General features: G+C 36.6%; 1 protein-coding gene across 2 annotated transcripts in view; it reads left to right on the top strand.

The window, feature by feature from the left end:
* Positions 1 to 21,893, top strand: part of Rspo2 (R-spondin 2) — a 141,474-nt gene that overhangs the window by 78,206 nt on the left and 41,375 nt on the right. For both annotated transcript variants that reach the window (XM_058585678.1, XM_046464786.2), the window contains exons 4-5: positions 16,653 to 16,796; positions 18,288 to 18,476. In XM_058585678.1, coding sequence (XP_058441661.1) covers positions 16,653 to 16,796; positions 18,288 to 18,476 — 333 coding nt within the window. The remainder of the gene's footprint in view (positions 1 to 16,652; positions 16,797 to 18,287; positions 18,477 to 21,893) is intronic.

The following is a 21,893-nucleotide window of genomic DNA, read 5'->3' as shown; positions in this document are numbered from 1 at the left end:
CATGTAGAAGATGCTTCATAAACACGTATTGAATGAATACATAGAGTGGGAGATACACATGAGGGAATGGATAGAGAGACTGAGGAAGTATTGATAGGACTTGATCAACTGGAGGATGATGAATAAAATTAAAGGGGGATGTTAAGATTACTCCAGGTTTGGGAGTGACAGAGTGGGTTTTATCAAGGCACAGAATGAAGAAGAGTGGACTTCTGGAGACAATGGTGGAGAATATTTGATTTGGGACCTATTGAGATAAGCTAAGAAGCCCTCCTGGTGACACTCTCCAAAGGACAGTTAGATGTAAGAATCTGGAGCCTTCAGAGGGGATCTGAACCGAGTCATTGGTACAGTGAACAGAAAATCAACTGGGGTGGGGAAGATTCTGAGGATTAAACCCTAAGAATGCTGACATTGAACTTTCTTGAGGAAGACAGTATATTTAAAAAAAAAAAACTATTTGTAAACAAGAAATTACAGAAGTATATTTCATATTCTGGATTCAGAATACTTTTAACTATTTCTGGAATATTTTATGATTCTGCCCTTATAATATGTTTAGCTAGGATAGTTCAAAATTCTTTTTTTTTAAATGAAATGACAGATTTAAAAATTAGTAATTTTGAACATATAAGCAAACCCACAGTTAAATATAACCATCCTTTAATTTTTGAACTTTGAACCAGCATTCGGGTGTTTTTGGAGAATTACTATGTGTCAGTTTAAGTGCTTTCAGAAATACCTGTCATTCTTGAATGATGCATTTGAATCATCCATTTGAAAAAAAATTAACAGACGTATGTTTAAAATGTTTTTAATAAAATCTGGGCAACTAACTGCTGACTATAGATAACAAATATTATGAATACCATAAGTTCTATATAATTCTATATTCTTTACAATATAATCTATTAGAGGTCTGTAAAGATGCATATTTATAACAAATACACCAATATAACCCCAGCATTTTCAGGATTACAGAAGTGAAGTTTAAGTAAAGGAATTTTTTAGATACCTGTAAATGGACTGAAAAATCATCAGGTTGTATGTAAAATGGATACAGAATTAGCTAACAGTATTGCACAGCACCATTACATAAAGAGCTGTGAAAGCACAACAGATAGGGTTGGTAGGTTACAAAACTATTAAAGGTCAGAGAGGGGAGAAGTTAGTGGTTAGGATAGAATGGCCTAAACAATTGTGGATTTGGTTGTATTCTTTCCTCTCCTCACTACTGAGCCTAGGTGGCTAACTGGGAAAAGTTTAGGGGCAATCTAGGATCAAAGGAGATGGATTAGCTTTAGGAGCCAATGGGCCATTACTGAGTCATTGATAGGAAACTAAAGTGATATGTTACTGATGTGCCAAATTAAGATAATAGATTTCAAGTTAAAGTACTGTATTCTGATTACACTTTGACAAGAAGCATAGATCATGAATTGCTTTAGTGATTTTATTTTCAGTTTTGCTCTTTAGAAAATGTTTGAGGAGATGGGTTCAAGTCTCAGTGCCACATATAAATAAATAATAAAGATCCATTGACAGCTAAAAATAATTTTTTAAAAAATGGATTAGGACTACAATCTAGGAACCCATAGTCTTTATTTTGGATTATAGGTAGGGTTAGAATTAAGGGTGCCTAATGGAGAAGAGTACTTATGCAGCTTTCCCTACAAGTTCAGCAGGTATTTATTCTGTGAGGAAAAGGGCGGGGGGATTTTCTAGGCTGCTTAATAAAGCTTGTACACTGAGCAAACATTTACTGTTATTTACATGCCAGGAAAAGGCAGTGTTTGTTTCAAGGAAAAGGGAATCCAATATGATAAGAATATGATGCAGATCCATTAGGGGTATTCAGGGAACTTCTAGGGGTCAGCAGACCTGCACTTGGGAGTGAGTGCATCTTCAGGTCACCTGAAACAACCTTGAAGGAGGAGGATGGTAGATAAGAGCATGAGGGAAAGGGCATTCAGAGCAAACTCAGCTGTAGGTTGGAACATAAAGTTTCAAAAGTGGAAATTTGGAAGATGAGGATAGAGGATCCCCAACCTAAACTGCGAAGACAATTAGCTTTCTTGTTTTAGAATCTCCCCAGCTGGCAGCAGAGAGAGAGTTGGTGTGGAAAGTGAGTAGGAGTGTGTTTCTCTAAACCCAGGGCAAGAATGAAAACTTCAACTGAAGCAGTGGCACTGGAGATGGAGGGGTGGGGGAAGAGATGAGATGAGATAGAATTAACAGAAGTTGGTGATTTCATTGGAAATGGACATGCCAGGGAAGAGACCATGTAGGTTTTTGCTTTTAAGGAGTGTACAAATACTAGAGATATTCACTGAGAGGGAATACATCTCTGATGAGGGTTAGGCTTATTTGATGTTATCAATTTTTGGTTCTGATTGACAGTGAAAGTAGTTCAAGTTTAGAAACACCTAGTTCAACATGACACACTTGTGTAGAAATGTGAATTGGAGAGTTGGACACCCAAATCTTTTAGATAGAACTCAGTAATGGTCTCCTTATTATCTTGTCCTATCTCCTGTTAATACTGATGGTGGATGCAGATAGTACCAGGAGTATTTATTATACTTAGATGCTTATCAGGATACTCTTATGTGGTTAAACTGATTCTGGTGGGAATAAAATTGCCATGTCATACAGCTGTGGCACATTAGTTAATCTTTCAAGAGTGCTTTAGGTAGAGAAACATATGTTGGGAAAACTATTTCCCCATCCAAGCAATGCCAAACAGAACCACCCTGCAGTTTGATACTTGCATTAGGAAACTCTTCTGCCAAACATTTGTTCTGCTGTATTTCTTATTGGTTATAACCTTTCTTCCTCACTGCTGGACTCGGCAGTCTTATCTTTCATCTAATTTTTATCATTCCCAGAGATAGGGATTGGCTCATTATAGACACATAAAACTTGAAACCTTTTCATGCTAGAGTGAGGTATTTCTCAAAGTGAAGTATCAAAGTTACTTATGAAAATGCCATTTGGGGATCCCACTCCTAGAGTTTCTGACTGAGTAAATCTGAGATGGAATCCAAGTATTTGCATTTTTAACAAGTTTTCAGGTGATGCTGACAATGGCTGGCTCAGTCTGCACTTTGAGAATTTCTGCTATAGTTTAGTTATGTTAACATTGCCCATCACTAGTGTTGGAGTAGAAGACTTTGTATTTAGATTATGGTATGTTTTGGTAACCTCTAAGTACATGAAGATACTGTGAGGAGATGTGGATTCTTCCCCACCTTTCTCATGATATCAATATCTGCTTAGAGAATCTGAGTTGATCAAGATAGAATGCTCTAGAATGACTTTCAGAACAGAACTTTTCTGTTCCTGTCTGTCCCCTCCTCACTTCTTTTAGACTCCCCACTCTCTCATAATGTTTCCTTCCTACTCCCTTAAGATTCCTGCCATTTTATGTGTTCTGATACATATAAGATTCTAATTTATAGAATCAAATCCATTTGATGTTTGTCAATAATGGTTCTAACAGAAGACTATGATTGAAATACAGCTTCCTTGTGAATAGAATTACAAACCTCTAGTTTGGGCCATCCTTTGAAAGGAAGAAGAGCTCAATGTTGGTGGGCAGGGGTTGGGGAATATGGTGGACTGTTGGTCATAGTGTGTCCTGGTAGCTCATCCACAGCTGGCTTCTGTGTTAGAGATTGGCTAGGGGTCCTAACTTAACTCTTTGACAGTGGGGGAAGTATATAGTCTGAATCCCAGTGTGTTCATTCCTATAAACTAGGGAAAAACCATGAGATTGTTGCTCTAATATTCAGTGGCTCTATTAGTACTGCCAGAAGTTACCACCAGTACTGCCAGAAGTTACTGCCAGAAGTTACCACCTCTTAATTCTCAATTAACCTCTTAATTCTCAAGTTACCACCTTAATTCTCAATTAACCTTCCCAGACTTTGGGTGGAAATGACTATTTCAGTATTCTCTTAACCCTATGATATAGGTAACCATTTACATTTTACCATGGAAAAGACAAACTCTCTGAGAGGTACAGAAAGCTACCCAAAAGGACACAATATGAAACAGAGCCAAGAATGGAGTCCAGGATTCTCTGACTTGAATGCCTATACTTCCTTAACCACACCATAAAGCTTCTCTCAGGGAAATGACAAAAAGCGTATCACTGGATAAATTTTACTATAAATTTTTTTTATATATAAACTATAGCAGAAATTCTCAATGTACATTTATCTCCCTGTGCTCACTTCTAGTTGGTACATGTTGGAAGAGCATTCTCTTGTGCCGATGTCTTTCCCAAATGGGACCTTGTCCTGCAGGCCAACCTGTGCTGGGTTCATGGGCTCCTGGCAGCTGGAGAAAGCTCACTGCTGTGAAATGGCTTTACATTACTATGTAAGAGCTGTGACTAGCTGGTTAAGACCTTGGTCATAACTTAGGTTAAGGGATAATTCCTTGGAGGGAGTAGAGGATTATTCCATCCCCTTATTAGAAGAGAATTGAGATGCCATCACCTTCTGAGTCTCTTGATGATTTTATGCTTTCTTCTTCTGAAGAAAACTCATCTCTGGAAGATAGCTTGCTACATTTGATATACCAATGCTTGGGAGAAAACATTTGTCAATTGATTTTAGTTTTAAGGGATTGTACCAAAATGCTTGGTTTCACCAGAGCCACAGTTTAATTGACTGAGGTCAGCCAGTCAAGGGTTTGGCATCTTGCAGACACTCAATACATATTGAATTATTGTGGTGTCCCAGGTGTTTTGGGGTCTCAGAATGCAGAAGGGAGAACTCAGTAATGTTAGCTGCTCTTCTGGATCAGATACTATGTACTTACTGCTAATAATGAATGCTTAACTGGCACCTTTATGGGGACTAAATTCTTTTTAACAGCTTATGTGGTAGTTATATGAGTGTTAAGGGCAAGTACACTGATGTCTAGAGAAGCTAAATAGCTTACTCAAAGTCTCTAACTGGTATGTAGTAGATGATACTCAAATGTATATCTGATGAAATCTGATGTTCTTTGATATTGGAGTTTGTTTTCTGGAATTTTTTTTTTTTTTTTTGTATAGGGATTGAACCCAGGGGTGCTTTACCACTGAGCTACACCCCCTACAAGCGTCCCCAGCCCCCCCCTTTTTTTTTTTACTTTGAGACAGGGTCTCACTAAGTTGCTGAGGCTGGCCTTGAACTTGCAATCCTTCTGTCTCAGCCTCCTGAATCACTGGGATTACAGGCCTGTACCACCATACTCAGCTTTAGTTTTGTTCTAAAAAGGGATTGCCTTATAAAGATGTGGAACAGATCAGGTATAAATTATTATTTTTGTTTTGTTTTGTTTTTTGTTAGGTTGGTGCATGTTAATTGTACAGAGTGGTGACCTTCATTTTGGCATATTGGTACATGCATATAACAAATTATTTTTATATTTAATGAAGACATTCCTATTTTACAACTTAATGTAAGAATGAATCAATTTTTGGATACGCTGTTGAGTACTCTCTGTATAGGAGCAGTATAGTAGATCATACTAGTGGGACACAATTTGTCATATGTGAGCCCTTTTCAATGTCTTCTTCCAATGAGCCAGCAGGGACAGTGATAACAAGGTGATCTTTTTCCCCTCCTATTTAATAGGAAATGCTTCACAATATACCAAAACTCTATTCTGTTGATTAAGTTCAGATGAACAGTTCATATTGCATTGTGCTGGGAAAAAAATAAGCAATAACAGTGTATTTCAAATAGTTCTTAAAGGAGAGAAGTTTTGTCCAGTTAATAAACACTTCCACTGAATGTGTGTGCTTCACAGCCCTGCATGGCCTCTGTTGGGCACAGGCAAGTTTAACTAAAATTCATAAATATAGATCTGGAAGAGAATTGATTGTTTTCTCCTCTTCTTCCTACTCTCCCTTTTCTTTGTCTTCCTGCCTGTTTCTCTCTTCTCCCCTCCACTCCAATAAATGTGGGTGCTGAGGTTTGTGGAGGAAATATTTCTCCAAACTCCACCATGAGCAGCAGGGTGACCTAATGTTTGAGAACACTGATTCCAATGGAATATTCTTTTCATTGTATGGTTTCTTTAAAAATGAACCATATGATATAGAATTATAAATCAGAGTATTAGAAAATTCTCCAAATTTCTTTACCTATTTTTTTTTCTTTAATGGTCAGTTTAAGTGTTTCAAATTGCACTAAGGATTTGAAGACACACAGTTTATCTTCTAAAGGGAGAAACCAATTTATGGTAAATCACATCTATAAAAGCATGTTCTATTAGGTTGCTGAGCTCTGATTTGAGCTCTGACAGTACCTCGCTTTTCAGGCTTAGACAAATTACATAACCCACTTTGGAATAATAGACTCATGATAGTTCTATGCAGACTATCTATAAAAAACATTTCAGTAAAAGAGTAAAATCTCTGGTTGGCAGTTCCTTTGTTAAATATTGATCTCATCTGATTTTTGTATGCATTTTAAGTCCAGTTTCCTCAGTATCCAATCTGTCTCTCCAGTCCTCCTCTCTATGTGGTTTACATGCATAAATAAGGCATAAGAGTTTTATTGTAGTATATAATCAGTACCTAATTTGAAAATAACTTATAATCTAAAGTAATTTTTGCTGGTAGCAAAATTGTTATTGTAAGTATATGAAGTGGATTGTTTCAGTGTTTAGCCTAAAATGACAGAAGTTTAATATTAAATGCATTAGTCATTCAGACACATCTGTCATCCTCTGCCAGGTAAGGCATCCTTGCTAGCCCTGTGAAGACAGATTAGCCTGCTCTATAGTATTCATGGGGCCCATCATTTCAGGGAGGGGATTATGGACCATAGGTGGTAACCAGTATAAAGAAGAAGGATAGCCATAGCTATCTGGGTGGGTATGGGGTGCTTTGAGGAAACACCAGACATGTAGCTCAGAATGACGAGGGTAAAAGGTGTATGTGAGAGGAGGCTGGAGAAGCAGATAGGTTTGTCCAGCAGGAGGGATCTTGGGTTTTAAGAGCAAAAGGTTTGAGCTAGATTCTGGATGTGTAGAGGAACCTTTGAAGGATTTAATTTTTAAGTGGTTGCATAAAATTGTACATATTTATGGGGTGCTATGTGATGTTTTAATACATATATAAATTTGTATAATGTTCAAATCAGGGTGAGTACATCTGTCTCCTTAAACGTTTATCATTTTATTGTGGTAAAAACATTTAAAATCTTCTAGATTTTTGAAATATACAGTACATTATCATGTAAAACAGGGAAATGACACGACAACTATGTAGTTTTGAAAGATCACAATGGTCATCCTTCCAGCTGCAGAAAACAAATCTTAGTTCCATCATTGTGATTGGCACCAGTAGGGCTAAAACATCAAGGACTTAGTAGGTCAAGTAGTTAACAATGGCTATTCACCTGTGCACTGGCATGCCTAACGTGCTGGTCCATGGAGCAATGCAGTAACTGCCTATTGAGAAATATACCTTATTTTACTTCTATTACATGATTCTCTATAGAAAACTCTAAAGTCACTCTCCCTATTTGACCTTGAAGATAGAGGATCAAATATCTTAGGAACTAGAATTAATGATTTTCTCTGTGACAAATATGACTATGATTTTCAATGCTTTTCACAAGACATTTTTTTTTTTAATGGTATTAATGGTTGCAAAGGGAAAGACCTGACCTGCTGTTTAATAAAGGGGATCATATTTTTCAAGCTTATGCTTTAGTTTCTTGTTGATTTTGTAGTTCTCTTGAATGATCCCATTATTTCCATATAGAACCAACTTAAGCAGCCTCATTCTATTTTAAAGGCATGTACTTACCTTGTGCTCACTTTTCCTTTGTACAAGTAAGGCATCTACTCAGCACTTTAGTATCTATGGTAGTTTTACCCACATCTTTTCATCTGATAATCCTAGGGAGGCAACAGTAACATCTCATGGACAGAGCAGGTAGTGGACATTCTGAGAAGACCACTGATGGGCCTGAGGGTTGGCTGCTGCTACATGTACACAGACACTGTATCTACTTGTGTCAAACTGGAGAGGTAGACATCTTCACAAACAATCCATAGTACTAGGCATATGTTTTACTGGTTTCAGTTCAAACGCATTGTTTTATAAAATTCTTTTTTCCCCCCAATCACCTCCTTTATTCACAAATCAGTACCACAGCAAGCAAGAAATAAGAAGTTTATTAAAGTAGGCTGGAATTTTGATCTGTTGGTAACTGATCCCAAGTCATCTTTCTTGATTTATCAATGTAGTGTGAAAGATGTTGAAGTAAAAACATTCCCATGTTGAGATAATTAAATTCCGGCAACTTCATGCTGGTACTTGTCTTATGTACATAGCAAGATTGTGAATGTATTACATCACTGTGTCTCCCCAAGCTTAAAGACTACCACTGGTGTGTACAAAATGAAACCCTTTTCTTTTTGCTAAGTGTACATAGATTTCAATCATCCTCTGCCTTTGGGGTCAGCAGTCTGTAGCCCAATGGCCAAATCTGGCCTGCCATTTGTGTGTGTGTGTTTGTGTGTGTAGGGCCCTTGGGGTAAGAACAACTTTTAGATTTTTTAAATGTTTGGGGAAAAAATGGAGAATATTTTGTGATACATGAAAATCTTTTAAACTTGCAATTTTAGTGTTAAATAAGGTTTTATTGGAAAATAGCTATGTTTCATTATGTATGTATTGTCTTTGACTGCTTTTGTGCTACCACAGAGTTGAGTAGATTTCGACAGAGACTGTATGGTCTACAAAGCCTGAAATATTTACTATCTGGCCCTTAACAGGAAAAGTTTTCTGACCCCCTGCTCTGTTTGGAGTGTGAAGGGATTAAGGGATTCTTCGTGTTTTCTTTCTATGGGGGTTGAGTGGAGGGCAAGACATACATTAACTTACTTACTTATGCTTTTCCATTGAATTGAGTGGAGAGATTTGCCTTTGCTAAGAATTGGAAAAATCCAACTAAGACTCAGGTCTGAAGCTTATTAAACTGCTGTGGCTCCACCTTAATGTGGAAAAGTGACAAATTACCAAAAAAGGAAAAGCACAAGGAGTAACAAGATGAGAGATCTGCTACTGGCAAGAATTTAAAATCTGATATGAAATATTAACTTGGCTTATAATTTTCAAAACTTCATGATTATCAATTTTATTTTGAGGTCATTATCTTTTCCCTATACCCCTCCCCACATTAAATGAAAAAAAAAAAAACCTTTAAAATTCTTAACATTGTATTCCAAGAAAATATGTTCAAGTTTTAATTTCACTTGAAAATGATTTTACGTGTGCATTTACTTGACTCTATGAGAAATGAAGGCAGCATTTTTGTAGTTCCTCATTATTTGACACAAGATTTTAAACAATCCTGAGTGATTCTTTATTCTCTTTTACTCTTTTTATTTCTTTCTGGTGTGTGGACGGGGAAGATATAAAACTTAAATATTCAGATTTTATAGTAATGCTACCAGCAACATATTTCATAAGTTTGAGTTTGGGGTATAAAACATGAGTTGTTGCAAGACTTGAAGTTAAAATGAGTCAAGAGGAAAAAGAAACTATTTCAATAGGACATATATCCTCAAGTTGAAATAAAGGGTACTATGTCATGTGAAATATAACGCCATAGCTATCTGAAAAACAATATACAAATTTCTGAATGGAGTCCATTCATGTTAATTTGAACTTGAGGATTAAAATCCCTATCTAGGCCAGGACTTCACTGTCTGCTGAGAGGGGGAAGACCAGACTTCCCTTTATCTAATGCAGGGAGTAGAGTGCAGAGAGGTTGTTAACTTCTGCCTTTACATCTGTTTCCTGACTCCTGGTTCTAGATGTTCAAAAAATGATTGTGATCAGTTTGTTGAGCTGCATGACCCACAAAAGAGTAAAGCTACTGTTTTCTGCAGACAGTGGTCTTTGGATAGTATCCGTCATTAAGTAATGCACAGGTACTTACATAGATTATTATACATTAATTATTAATAGGAAATTATTATAATATATTACTATTGAAAGTATTAATGTTACATGTAAATGTTTTTCCCCGTGTGGAATATCCTTTCTGAGCTTTCTTCCATTCACCATCTTGGACTGCCATTTTTTACTTTAGTACATTTTTATTCTCATGGTAACTCACATTCTTTGATCACTAATTACACAGCAGATACTGCACGGATGGGTTTTACTTATTTTTATTAAGCCTCTGAATCCTCTTGACAGACCTGTGAAATAAAGATTGATGTTATCCTCTTTTGATGGATGAGGATGTTAGGGCAAAGAGACTGTTACTGACTAGTCCCTCATCACATGAGAGCATGCCAAGATTCTAGCCACAGATCTGCTAACCACTGTACTATTTGAATAGCCACTGGATTCTCAGCATAATTCTTATTCACTGACTCTGGCTCTCATCCTAAGTGTCCTATTCTGCATTTGACATAATTTAATTTTGTCTGTGCTAACTCTCCTAACTATAAAACCATCTTGATTTGAATTTATTCCACTGGGTTTTATACAGACATCAATCCTGACTTAGTAATGCTGGCTTTTGGTATCATCACTCAAGCAGTTCAGTTGTAAATATGAGACATTAAATACTAAAACCTCTGGATCTGACCTTTGTTAGCTTTAGGTTGAAATTTAATGAAGCTTTTAATGAGCTGTGTGTAGGTTTACTCTATTACAAAGTAATTTAATTTTAGCTTGTATTTTATAGTTTTTATCAATTCACTGTGATGGGGTTACTATAATAGTACACATTAAACATGCATGATTTCTGTAACATAAAGCTTAAAAACTTAGGGATACTTATAAACCATTGCAAGTTTTGGGAGGGATTGTTTCATAGTAGTATTTGAAGTGGTTAGAGAAGTCTAAAAATATTTAAATAATTTAAACCTCATATTAAATTGCACAGTCTAGTATTTTCCATGTGAAAAATTGCTAAAAGTCTAATACTGCTTTTTGGAACAACCTGTTCTTCTAATTTCTGCTTAAATTTTAGCAAACAATGAACAGGAAAAAAACCTCTAAGGGTTCCCAGGAATTGGGGACTGCAGTATGAGGAGTAAATGTCCCCTGGAGATATCAGTGTTTGCCACTCTCTGATTGGTGATGCTGGTTTGAAATAAAGAGCAACAAGAGATGAGGTTTTCATAGTTTACTGCACATCCCTGATGAGCACCAAGCAGTAGGAGAAAACAGATTCTCTTTGTGCCTATGAGGGTCTCTCTACCACACAGATTTCTTCCCTTTCTCCAATAATAGACTGCAATGTACAGAATTATATTTCCACAGTAGGATTTAGCAAAGGTTTTTTTTTTTCCCTTTGCTTTTAATTTAAGGTTTTGATTTTTGTGTTTACGTGATAGCTCTCGTTGAGATAGTTAAAGAGGTTCTTCTTGTCAAATAGATTGAACTGGGAAGATAAGCAAAAACTGTCTCATTATACCAAGTGCCCTGAGAGCACTGTGGGACCAAAGGAAGTGGGGATAATTGTGTGATCTTTGCCTTCTCTCTCTGGTGTTCATCTTCTCCAATTCACTGTGTCCATTCTGTTGTCCTGTGACTGTTTCCTCTTAGAATGTTGAGCCTCCCAGTGGCTTTCCTGACCTTTACCCTTTCCTGCTTTTAGGAAGGTTAACTCTCAGAAAACCTTCACTCACCAGCTCACTCTGTATGTACTTCTAGTGTAGAGCGGTCACTTTATTACCCGATTCTGCTGAGGACCTTTCCTGTCAGTAATGGAAGACCCTAAGGTATGGGAACATAGCTTCTCATCTGTGCCGTAGGTGTGTCCATTATTAGGCTGCCTGGATCTTGGGGCTTCTGCCTGTCTAAATGAGGGGACAAACTAGGTACTCAGAAATCTACAGAGATCACTCACTACAAATCAGATTAAGTCCCTATTCTTGAACCTGGCTTTGTTTACTATTCATTTTAATTATTACTTAAAACTACACCAAGTACAAATAATTTGTCATCCTCACTCACAGCCTTTGAACCTAAATAAGCCTCCCCACCAATGGACCTTCCCTTCATTTGTGCCACTCCTCAGGGCCCATCACAGGCTGTGTGAGCTTTCTCTGCTGCCATGTGAAGGTAGCCCCCATGCCAGGAAACCCTGCCTCTGTCTAAAAGAAGTTCAGCTGAGATTTCAACCTCCACAGCATAGATCACCTGCTTTACTTTGATATTTACATTCTCTTTTAAAATTGTTTTCAGGTGCTTAACTGTTGGTTCTTCCAATATAATTATAGTTCTTTACAGCAAGTATAGCTTTTTTAAATATTAGAGATATTTACAGTGCATGTGCAAGCAATCTCACACAGAACATTCAGATATGAAAGAAGTTGAATTTTAAAATGGCATTCATGTTCGTTCACTTGGCAAGCATTGAAATTCCACTGTATCTAGCTAGCATTGTGCTAGGAACAGAATTCACAGATCCCCCAAAATATAAACAAACATTTAATGGCAGATCAGATATGAAGACCTTTTCTCTGTCTCTAGAAAACCCAACACCTGCCTCTGCTTTGTTGTTTTGATGCCCTATTCCTGTCATGTGGCCCCCTTTTGCTTTTAGGACTCCCAGGATAGGGAATGGCATTAACATCTCACATGCTGAGGGTCTGGGCACAATACCTGGCACATACTAATCCTTGGGGACTGTTCAGAATGAATGTTGACCTGGACAACAGTATAATTTGAAAAATGTTACATTCGAGCCTGTGGGAGGACAGGAGAGGTGGTACCCAGCCTGTTTTTCTGTTTTGGGGCCAGCATAAGCTATTCCTGCCAAATGACAGCCCCATTAGACTCTAGTTGGCTACAGTTTCACTTGGACAGTAATTTTACTTAAACCAATATTGGCAGTCCTCCCTCGGTGGATTACATTTTTGAGGAGGCACTGTAATTTAGAGGCATGTAAGTTGGCTAAAGTAGGGTCTCAGATTTCTGAACAAGGATTTTAAACCCATATTTTTTATAGAAAAGGTGTATGTTTAGTAAATTTTGATATACCTATTTTCTTACACAGTATGAAGTTTTCTAAGGTTTACCAATCTATTGTGTGATCACATCGGTATTTTAGTGATGCTTAACTTATTCAATTTATAAGATTCACACAGAGATTTTTGTAAAGTATAGACAAGAAACTGAGATTTCTGGAGAGGAGGCCTGGATGTGCCATTGAGGTGAGAAAGAGGATGTTCTGTTTTCCTTTAAGCCTTCTGAAATATTTTGAATTTTTATTTATGATGATGCTTTATATACATTAAAAAGTTAATAGAGTTGATATGAACCCCAATTAAATTATGGCTAATATGCTGAAGTGGCTACAGTCTGAGGGAGAATATATAGAAATGCGAGGCCCCTAAGAGGTCTTCCTCACCCTAGAGTAAAGGAGTTTGCTCCTAGACAATTGGATGGACAGGGATAGTGCATGGATTTGTAGCTTCTGAGAACAGGTTTTCAGGTACTGCATCTCACCAAGGAGACTTCTGGAGAAGGTGGTTTGTGCAGGGCCAGCTGTGAACAGCCCTGGGCTCTTCTGTGTGTAGGGGTGCATCTCATGGTAGGCTGCTGCGTGTGCGGGTTTTACATTGAGGCCAAGAGTGATGGACCCAAGGAAGGCCAGCAAGGCTTAGATGTCAGGATTTGCCATCAATCAAAAAAATTTTTTTTTAAATTGCCGTATTGCATAGATACTGTTTAAATTTTTTCCCTTATGATCAGAGTGAAAGAAAAGTGCCTTTGAACGCAAGAGAACAGGATACTGGCAAGACATGGTTAAATATATGATTCAAAGAGTACAGCAAGTTCAGCATTATTAAATAAAGGGTATAACTCATGTACCCCAATCTGAAGAAGTTTGGGATGGGATATTATGCCTTTATTTGTTCTTGCCTATTGAAATCAAGTGGTTTATTTCATTATGTTAATACAGTAGATTGTAAACATAAGTAGATCACAAATGTATTTTTTGATAATTTTATTTGGTTAAAGCTATTACATAAATATAATTATATATGATTGATATGGTTCAGAATTACATATAACATTTTCAATATTTCAAAATTCTACCATCCCTTCTCCAAATTAAAGTCTCTGAAACTATTTTCTTTCACACATACACGTGTTTGTGCATGCATGCAAATATAGTTTTATTGACTCACACTATAAATGCCCTGCAGCTTGACTTTTTTTTCTTAACAATAGTTCTTTAGAATTTTTTTTTTTCTGGGTCATTACATATAATCCGTTTTGCCTTTTAATGGTGATAGTACTTTTACCACTTGCATGTATCATATTTTTATTAAATTTGAGAAACAAATAATTAAGCTTTCTTCTAGTGGGGTTTATGCCTAAAGAATCTTAAGGGACTTTGAAGAGAATGATAGGTATTTCAGAAATTCCACATATCCTGAACTGGTATCAGGAACATGGAATGAAATGAGGAAAGGGAGCTATAAGTAATAATAAAGATCAGTAAAAAACCTGGTATAATTAATTTCAAATATTTATTGCTATAACTTTTTGGCCAAAAAGCTTGTTGGTGCTGGCCACGTTTTAAAGAGAAATCAGAGCTTATAGATAACAGCTGATTTATGAAGTGTATAGTCTTTTTTTTAAAACCTAAATTCTTTGTTCTCTTCACCCATTTGATCTGTTTTATCCTTTCAAATGCTTGTTTTTTCTTGGAAAATAATTCTGTAGCAGAGATGCTTGCTTTTTTTTTTTTTTAATATAGCAAGAAAACCCACAATTTGTGGATGTAATGGTCATGTATTTTGACCATGATTAAGAGGCAACTGACCAGCTATAGGCCACTGTTTTATTAAAATATAGGTTATGGCATTTAAGATAACAACTAAATCTTTTATGGACATTAAATTATGATTCCAATGCCCACTATTTCCCTCCTCCTATAAAGAAGCAGTCGTCGTGTAATTTGTCTATGGACTTGAATCTGCTTGTGGCTGGTTCCTATTTGAAACATTTTAGAAGTTGTCTTCTCTGTGGCGGTCACTTAATGCATAATAACTGTAACATAAAAACTCAGAATTGAAAGCCCATTTTTTTACAGGTCTAAAAACTGTCATTATTTATAATGTAATATAGTTTAATAAAAAAAAGTTCACCTTTTCATTCTTAGATTTTTTTTAATTTTCAAAATTTTAATATTTAGCGATTTTATATTTTAGTTACATTTTCTACCCCATTATCTCTTTGCTTGGGGGGAGCTATATATTTTACAGCTTTTTAGAATCCTTAAAGCACCAAATATAGTGCTGGGGACTTGTTAAATGGATAAATGTGATGCCTTGAAGCTTTCATGGCACTTTACATGCCATTAACCAGTTAAATATATTAAAAGTAGTAATGTACTATGTTCAAAATGACCTTTTAATTAGCCAATCCACTCTCCTTTCCTTGAAGTGTATTTATTTTCACCTGCGCATCCCAGTGACAGGTGTAACCTTGTGTTCCAGAGGTTAGTTTTACCAGGGAATCTGATCTGGAATATAAGCCTGCTTGTATTCATCACTGATGTAAAAAAACAAAAAACCCTTGTGTTTTGTGTAAAAATCATTTTTTTTTTTGGTGTGTTTGTGTGTGTTTTGTGGTGCTGGGGATTAGAACCCAGGGCCTTGTGCATGCAAGGCAAGCACTCTACCAACTGAGCTGTATCCCCAGCCCCCCAAATCTGTTTTTAATGCATTGTGCTTCTGTCTGCAGCCTACCTATTATGACCCAATCAATTTACATATATTATTACAAATCCTTACAATAATCTTGTATGGTCAGTGACATCTCTGTTTTATAACGGAAGTGATAGAAGCTCAAAGAGGCATGTGGTCAACCACCATTACAGAGCTAGTCTTCAAACTAGATCTGACCTGAAAGCACTTCTGTTTCACAGACTATTCCCAACAATCTTCAGTTAATGAATTCCAGGGGAAAAATACTGGATTTAGGAGGGAGGTGGTCTGGGGAGCTTTCAGGACCAACTTGGCCACTAGAATACTCTGTTATACTCTTCATTTGCAAAGTGGAAAGTCTAATATATACTCTTTAGGAAGAGTCAATAGAAATGTGAAAAAGGCCTTCGGTCCATCATAACTTTTCTACAGAATGACCCAGCCTACCCACTTGTACCACTGTCAAGTCACCCTCTGATGCTTTGTCCAGCATGCTGAGTAATAGACCAAACATTTAAAAATATTTTCAAATTTAAAATTCTTAACTTGATAACTATCTCCAAACAGAAGATACTGATTATAGTATTCTTATTGTCTTTTGAAAGGCAGAACAGATTTTAATCCAGGCAGCAATGTAATTTGGAATGTGGGTATTTTTTTTTTCATCCTTTGTTTTAATCCCATTTGGAGTTGGCAAACAATCCCAAAGAGCCTCTTGCTGCCTAGGGCCCTGGGCTGGCGTTTGGACTTAGCTAATTAATGTGGCAAGTTGTTGGAAGACATAGAATGATTTAGAATGAGATAGCATTAGGAAACAAATGCATAGAGCATGTATTTCTTCGACCACTAGAATTTTGACTGGGCTAACCAGTGAGTTTGTGAATTTTATTTGCAAAATAAATAAATTTCCTTGATTGAAACTTTCTCTTTAAAATTGTTTTTAGGATGCAGAATAGAAAACTGTGACTCTTGCTTTAGCAAAGACTTTTGTACCAAGTGCAAAGTAGGCTTTTACTTACATCGAGGACGTTGCTTTGATGAATGTCCAGATGGTTTTGCATCATTAGATGAGACCATGGAATGTGTGGGTGAGTAGTTTTTAATGTAACTCTCAAACTGCAACTTTTATCACCTATTTCCTGAAAACAGGCATGCTGGATATATTTAACCTAAAAATGAATCAGTTCTCTTGTTCATTAGAACTGAAAATCATTTTACTTCTTTGCTGACTTACTGAAATATTTAGGCATCATGATTGGTAGTCACATATATGATGCTATGAAATTTTCTAGTTGTATATTTGCTAGGTTTACTTATTTAAGTGCTGATACAGTTTTGTATTTGTAGTACATCCATTTCTTAATAAATTGTTTGTAACTATTAGAGAATAATGTTTAGGAGAAAAGCAAGTTTACCCTCCCTTAAAAGGAGGAGATTTAAAAGAAAATTTGTAATTTTTTTTCTGCAAAAATATGGTGAAAAAAATAATTACATATTGAAAGCTTTCAGAAAAGGAATATATGTAAATGTGAAGTGGAAGAATTGTATATACTTATGTTCTTATTTATGTGTGAGCTCATGTATACATGCAAACAATAAGACTAAAAATAAGGAAATGTCTGAAACAACGTATTCAGAATGCTGAATTTGCTTTTAAGAAGCAAGACCTGCACTCATTACAGATGTTCAGTGGACATGCTTATGAAATCTTTAACTGTAGACATGTTACAAATATGGTCTTGGGTATTCTCCAAATAAAAGTTTTAGTGATTTTGAGAAATCTTAGAAATAGCTGTGATACCTACTGAGTTCCAGAATGATAAAATCTTTTGTGTGGACTCTGGATCTGAGTTCTGATCTACTAGTGTGAAGGAGCTCTCTAATGGCCAGGTTGATGAGGAGTCCCTCCTTACGTTTTCAGGGAAATGCATGGGTGCAGTCTGCTTTTCTACTTCTGTATACCTTACTAAAGGGGATGCTAAAAGCTGTTATGTATCTAGGAAAAAAAATATATCTATGTTCATTCACTTTTCAAACTGTAGTAAGGTACAGCACCAATGTAGAGACTAAGAAATAATGCTGAGGTCCTCAGACACCTGTGGAAAGAGACAACCAGAAATGCAAAACAAGCCTCCTATCATTTCCCTCAAGTGCTTCCAAAATAAACACATTTTTGGATTTGGGGTCAGGCATTCAGAATTAACTTGTAAAATTGTGGCTTCTGTCATGGTATAAAAATAGTGTCTTCTACTGTAGGGTTTGGCTGTTGAGTCTTTTAGAGCTTATACATTTCAGTGTTGTTAGAACTGACCAGCAGCATCACTTAAAAAAAAATAAGCTAAGACAAACGGAGACAAACAGCTTTTTAATTATGATGTGGCATTTGTTGTAGATAAAAGTACCCTGTGGTTCAAAGAAGTCTAATTCCTAAAGGCGAGTGTAGGTCTTTGTGGGCCATAGGACTTTAATTTTGGTTTTCTGGGAATAGGGGGCATGGAGAAACACTGTTATATGAATTTGATAACACAGCAAATGGCTCAGATTTTTATGTGTTTGTATTTTTTTTTAATCTTTATTAGAAGGATGTGAAGTTGGTCACTGGAGCGAATGGGGAACTTGTAGCAGAAATAATCGCACGTGTGGATTTAAATGGGGTCTGGAAACCAGAACACGGCAAATTGTTAAAAAGCCAGCAAAAGACACAATACCATGTCCAACCATTGCTGAATCCAGGAGGTGTAAGATGGCCATGAGGCACTGTCCAGGAGGTAGGTTTGAATAATCTCTATCGTGTGCTATGTGCTTTCTGAATTCTCTCATCACCCTCCCTTCCAATAAAAGTTATTTATCCATGAAGGAAATCTGATAATAACCTTGGAAAGGAGGTCCAATTCTACATTGTACTTATTTAGGGGGAAAAAAATCCCATAAATTTTGAAGAATAAAAAGTGCACATTCTTTTATCACTTTCACGATGCCTCAAAAATAACTTAGAAGAATACATTACAAATGCACTTTCTAAAATGAGATTTCTAAAAGCGTGTTTTTTTTTTCTTTTTTTGCAAATGTACCATAAAAGCGGTTCTTGTGAAATCAGGCCTTTGCAGATGTTGCTTTGAGGGAAGCAGCCAACTTTGAGTTGAGAAGAGTTTAGATTAGAAAGGTTTATGGAATCTGTAAAATCATCCGCGTCATTACTAGTTGAAGATGACAACTTAAAATAAACTTACCCAAACACTGGGAGGAATAAATGTTGTCTTAATGTTACCACAATTAGCCGTTGCTCTTTGTTTTGATAATAATTTGTAGAAAACAGCTACTGGTATGTGTGTGTTTATTCAACTCGTGGTAGTAATTGTGCTGATTTGCAGTCATTATTCTGTAATAACAGGATCAGACCCATTTAGAAATTAGAGGAGTACATAGCTGAGGTGCCAGCTGAAGCAGAAGCGGTAGGTTGAGCTGCAGTTAGTTCTTAGCGCTCGTCTTTTGCTTCTCAAAGCAGTAATCACTTGCATCACTGGCGGATGCTCCACTGCCCACAGATGAAATTGGGATTTTCTGGTGTACAAAATAGAAAAGTGAAAAAGAAAGATGTGTTTGGAAAACTGCCCTACACAATAATCCAAACTCTTGTTCTCCTTCGTTCTTTCTGTTGGTGCATAGCTTCTCAGCTTTGTAAATGTAGCCCAGAAAAAGAACATATATCTCTGCTTAAAATGGGTTTATATCCACATTATGCTGCCTCATAGAGAATGTCTATGATCCATGGAGGGAGACAAAACTAAAGACGCGAAGACTCCAGTCGCCCTCTGAGAACTATTAGATCCAGATTCAGAAGCTACTATTAAGAAAGCAGTTTTCCTCTTGAATTAGTTTTGCTTTTACTTACTGGGTCTTTGAAACAAAGTTTTTTTTTTTTTTTGGTTCTGCTTTTCACTAACAAGGATGGTTTTGTTCACTTAAACTGGGTATTTTTCAGTCAAAATATAAGAAAATATTTTCTTACAAAACTAATAAGCTACTTCTTGGATAGCTGAGAGCATTTAACCTGCAACCTTCTGCCTAAAAACAAACCTGATGTATTCAGGTATTGGAAAGAAAGACTTTCTTTGTTGTATATAGTTTATATTAACTAGCCCCTCCTCCCATTCCTTTTCCAGCAACTTGGTCCCCCGATTGTGGTTTGCGTTAATAGCAAAAATTAAACTGAAAATGCTCCTATAACAAACATGCTTATGTGTAACAAGAGCCAACATATTCTTGTCCCCTCAAAAACTCTTTATTTTGACCTAGCCCTGATTGAGAATTTCCCAGATAACAGCTAGATTGTTAACTATGTTTATTCTATTAGTATTTTTTATGATAACAACAGTGTACTGTCTTAACAGAATATGCCTCACATTGTGGGCAATTTTAAATCATGCCCTCCAGATTGCTTGTGTATGATTTGCTAGTATTCTCTATTTGACCAGTGATTTAGTAATGGGCTCTGTTTAAATTTGTATTTAGGCTTCACTAAGTTTTATCTGTTATGAAGGGTCAGATATTTCTCTCGGTACCTATATTTTCAGGTTAATACAAAATTTTTATAAAGCTTCAAGTAGGCTTTCAAAGTTGTATTGGATGTTTTTTGTTTTATTGAAAGGGAAGTGAAAGAGAATTAATTGTTGATAGGAATGGCAAATTGCTCTGCCCTGAAATATCTGTTTACAAATGTGGAAAATAAAAACTAGAAAATTAATTTTGGATCTTGAGCACGAGACGGTAAAAATTGGCATAACTTCCAGTGAAGTATCCCACCTTGCCTCAGGTGAGAGAGGGAAAAGTCCCTTTCTTCAATAGGTCACGGTGATTAATGGAAGAATGGAGAAGAAAACCACTTTATCCCTTTATACATCTTGATTTGATTTTGGTGATCTGCTTTGACAAACCATGCAAAAATGTAAGTCGTAATCAGGTTGGGAATACAGGCATTTTTCAGATCTTTTCAACATATGTATGGATTTTTCTCCTGTTGGAGCCAATCTTAACCTGATTGCACTCAAATGCATGCAGCCTTAACCTCCTTCACACTGAAGCGGCGGCACATTAAAATCAGCTGCTTTCCATTACTGAAAGGCAGAAGTTAGAGGTCAGCGTAATGGAATAGTCACTAAGTGTATAAGATGTTACACTGAAAACTCCTAAATATGAGAAAATAAATGGCTGAGTAAAAACAAAGTGTAATGACTTAACCTATTTTTGCCTTTTCCCTTTTTTAACCATCAAATACTTATTTGCTTTAAGGTGGGGGTGGGAGGAGAATAGCTGGGAATTTCTTAAGAAATTCATTGATTTGTAATCAAAGTACTCATTCATTCCCAAAGTATTCATTCCCAAACTTCATTTTTATAAGGTTTTATAAAAAAAAAAATGGATTTTCCCAGCATTCATCTTCAGAGGCCTGGTCTGGGATCTGGGTCTCTGCATCCTGTCAACTTACTACTTCTGTGACCCTGGCAAGTCACTTAACCTCCCTTGGCCTCTATTTCCTCATTTGTAAATTGCGGGGATTGGTGTGGTGATCTTTAAGGCCCAGTCTAGTCCTAAAATCCAATGATTCTAGGCTTAATTGTCAAAAGATTATGGGCATGTTTTGTGGTTGACATGCAGTGGGGGAGGAAGAGACCTGGAAGCCCAAGAACACTTACCCACAGCCAAGGAACTGACCACTTTCCTGGTAGCTACATTTACTGAGCCTTCTGCATCTGGTAGCTTTTGCCCTCCTGCTTTAGGGAGGGCCACTTGCATTGCCAACATTCAAAGACTAAATAGGATTCCTTTAAAATCTCCATGTGACCTCTGTATTAGCTACTGATAAAGCAGATGTGTGGAGAATGAGATAAGAAGGGAGAAGACCACCCGGGGAGGGAGGAGGATGAAAGACTATGGAATAAAAGAGAAAGAATGGAAATGAGTTTGGAAAATGCGTTTAGAAGGAGGTATAGAATCCTTAAAAACCAAGGCTATAGTTGTTGCAGGTGTAGCCATCTGTACTTCCCTCCTTCCTCCTGAGTACACAAACAACAGATTCCTATTGGGATTACTTTAGTCATATATAACCCAAAGCTTTATTTGGAAGGAATTTCAAGTTTGGACCACGTTGTACATTAGGTAATATCTTAACAGAAAGAGATAAACAT

The sequence above is a fragment of the Marmota monax genome, unplaced genomic scaffold (assembly GCF_021218885.2).
Source record: "Marmota monax isolate L192 unplaced genomic scaffold, Marmota_monax_Labrador192_F-V1.1 WCK01_AAM20220418_F8-fsc00003, whole genome shotgun sequence".
Taxonomy (NCBI): Eukaryota; Metazoa; Chordata; class Mammalia; order Rodentia; family Sciuridae; genus Marmota; species Marmota monax.
This window is presented reverse-complemented; position numbering and strand designations above follow the sequence as displayed.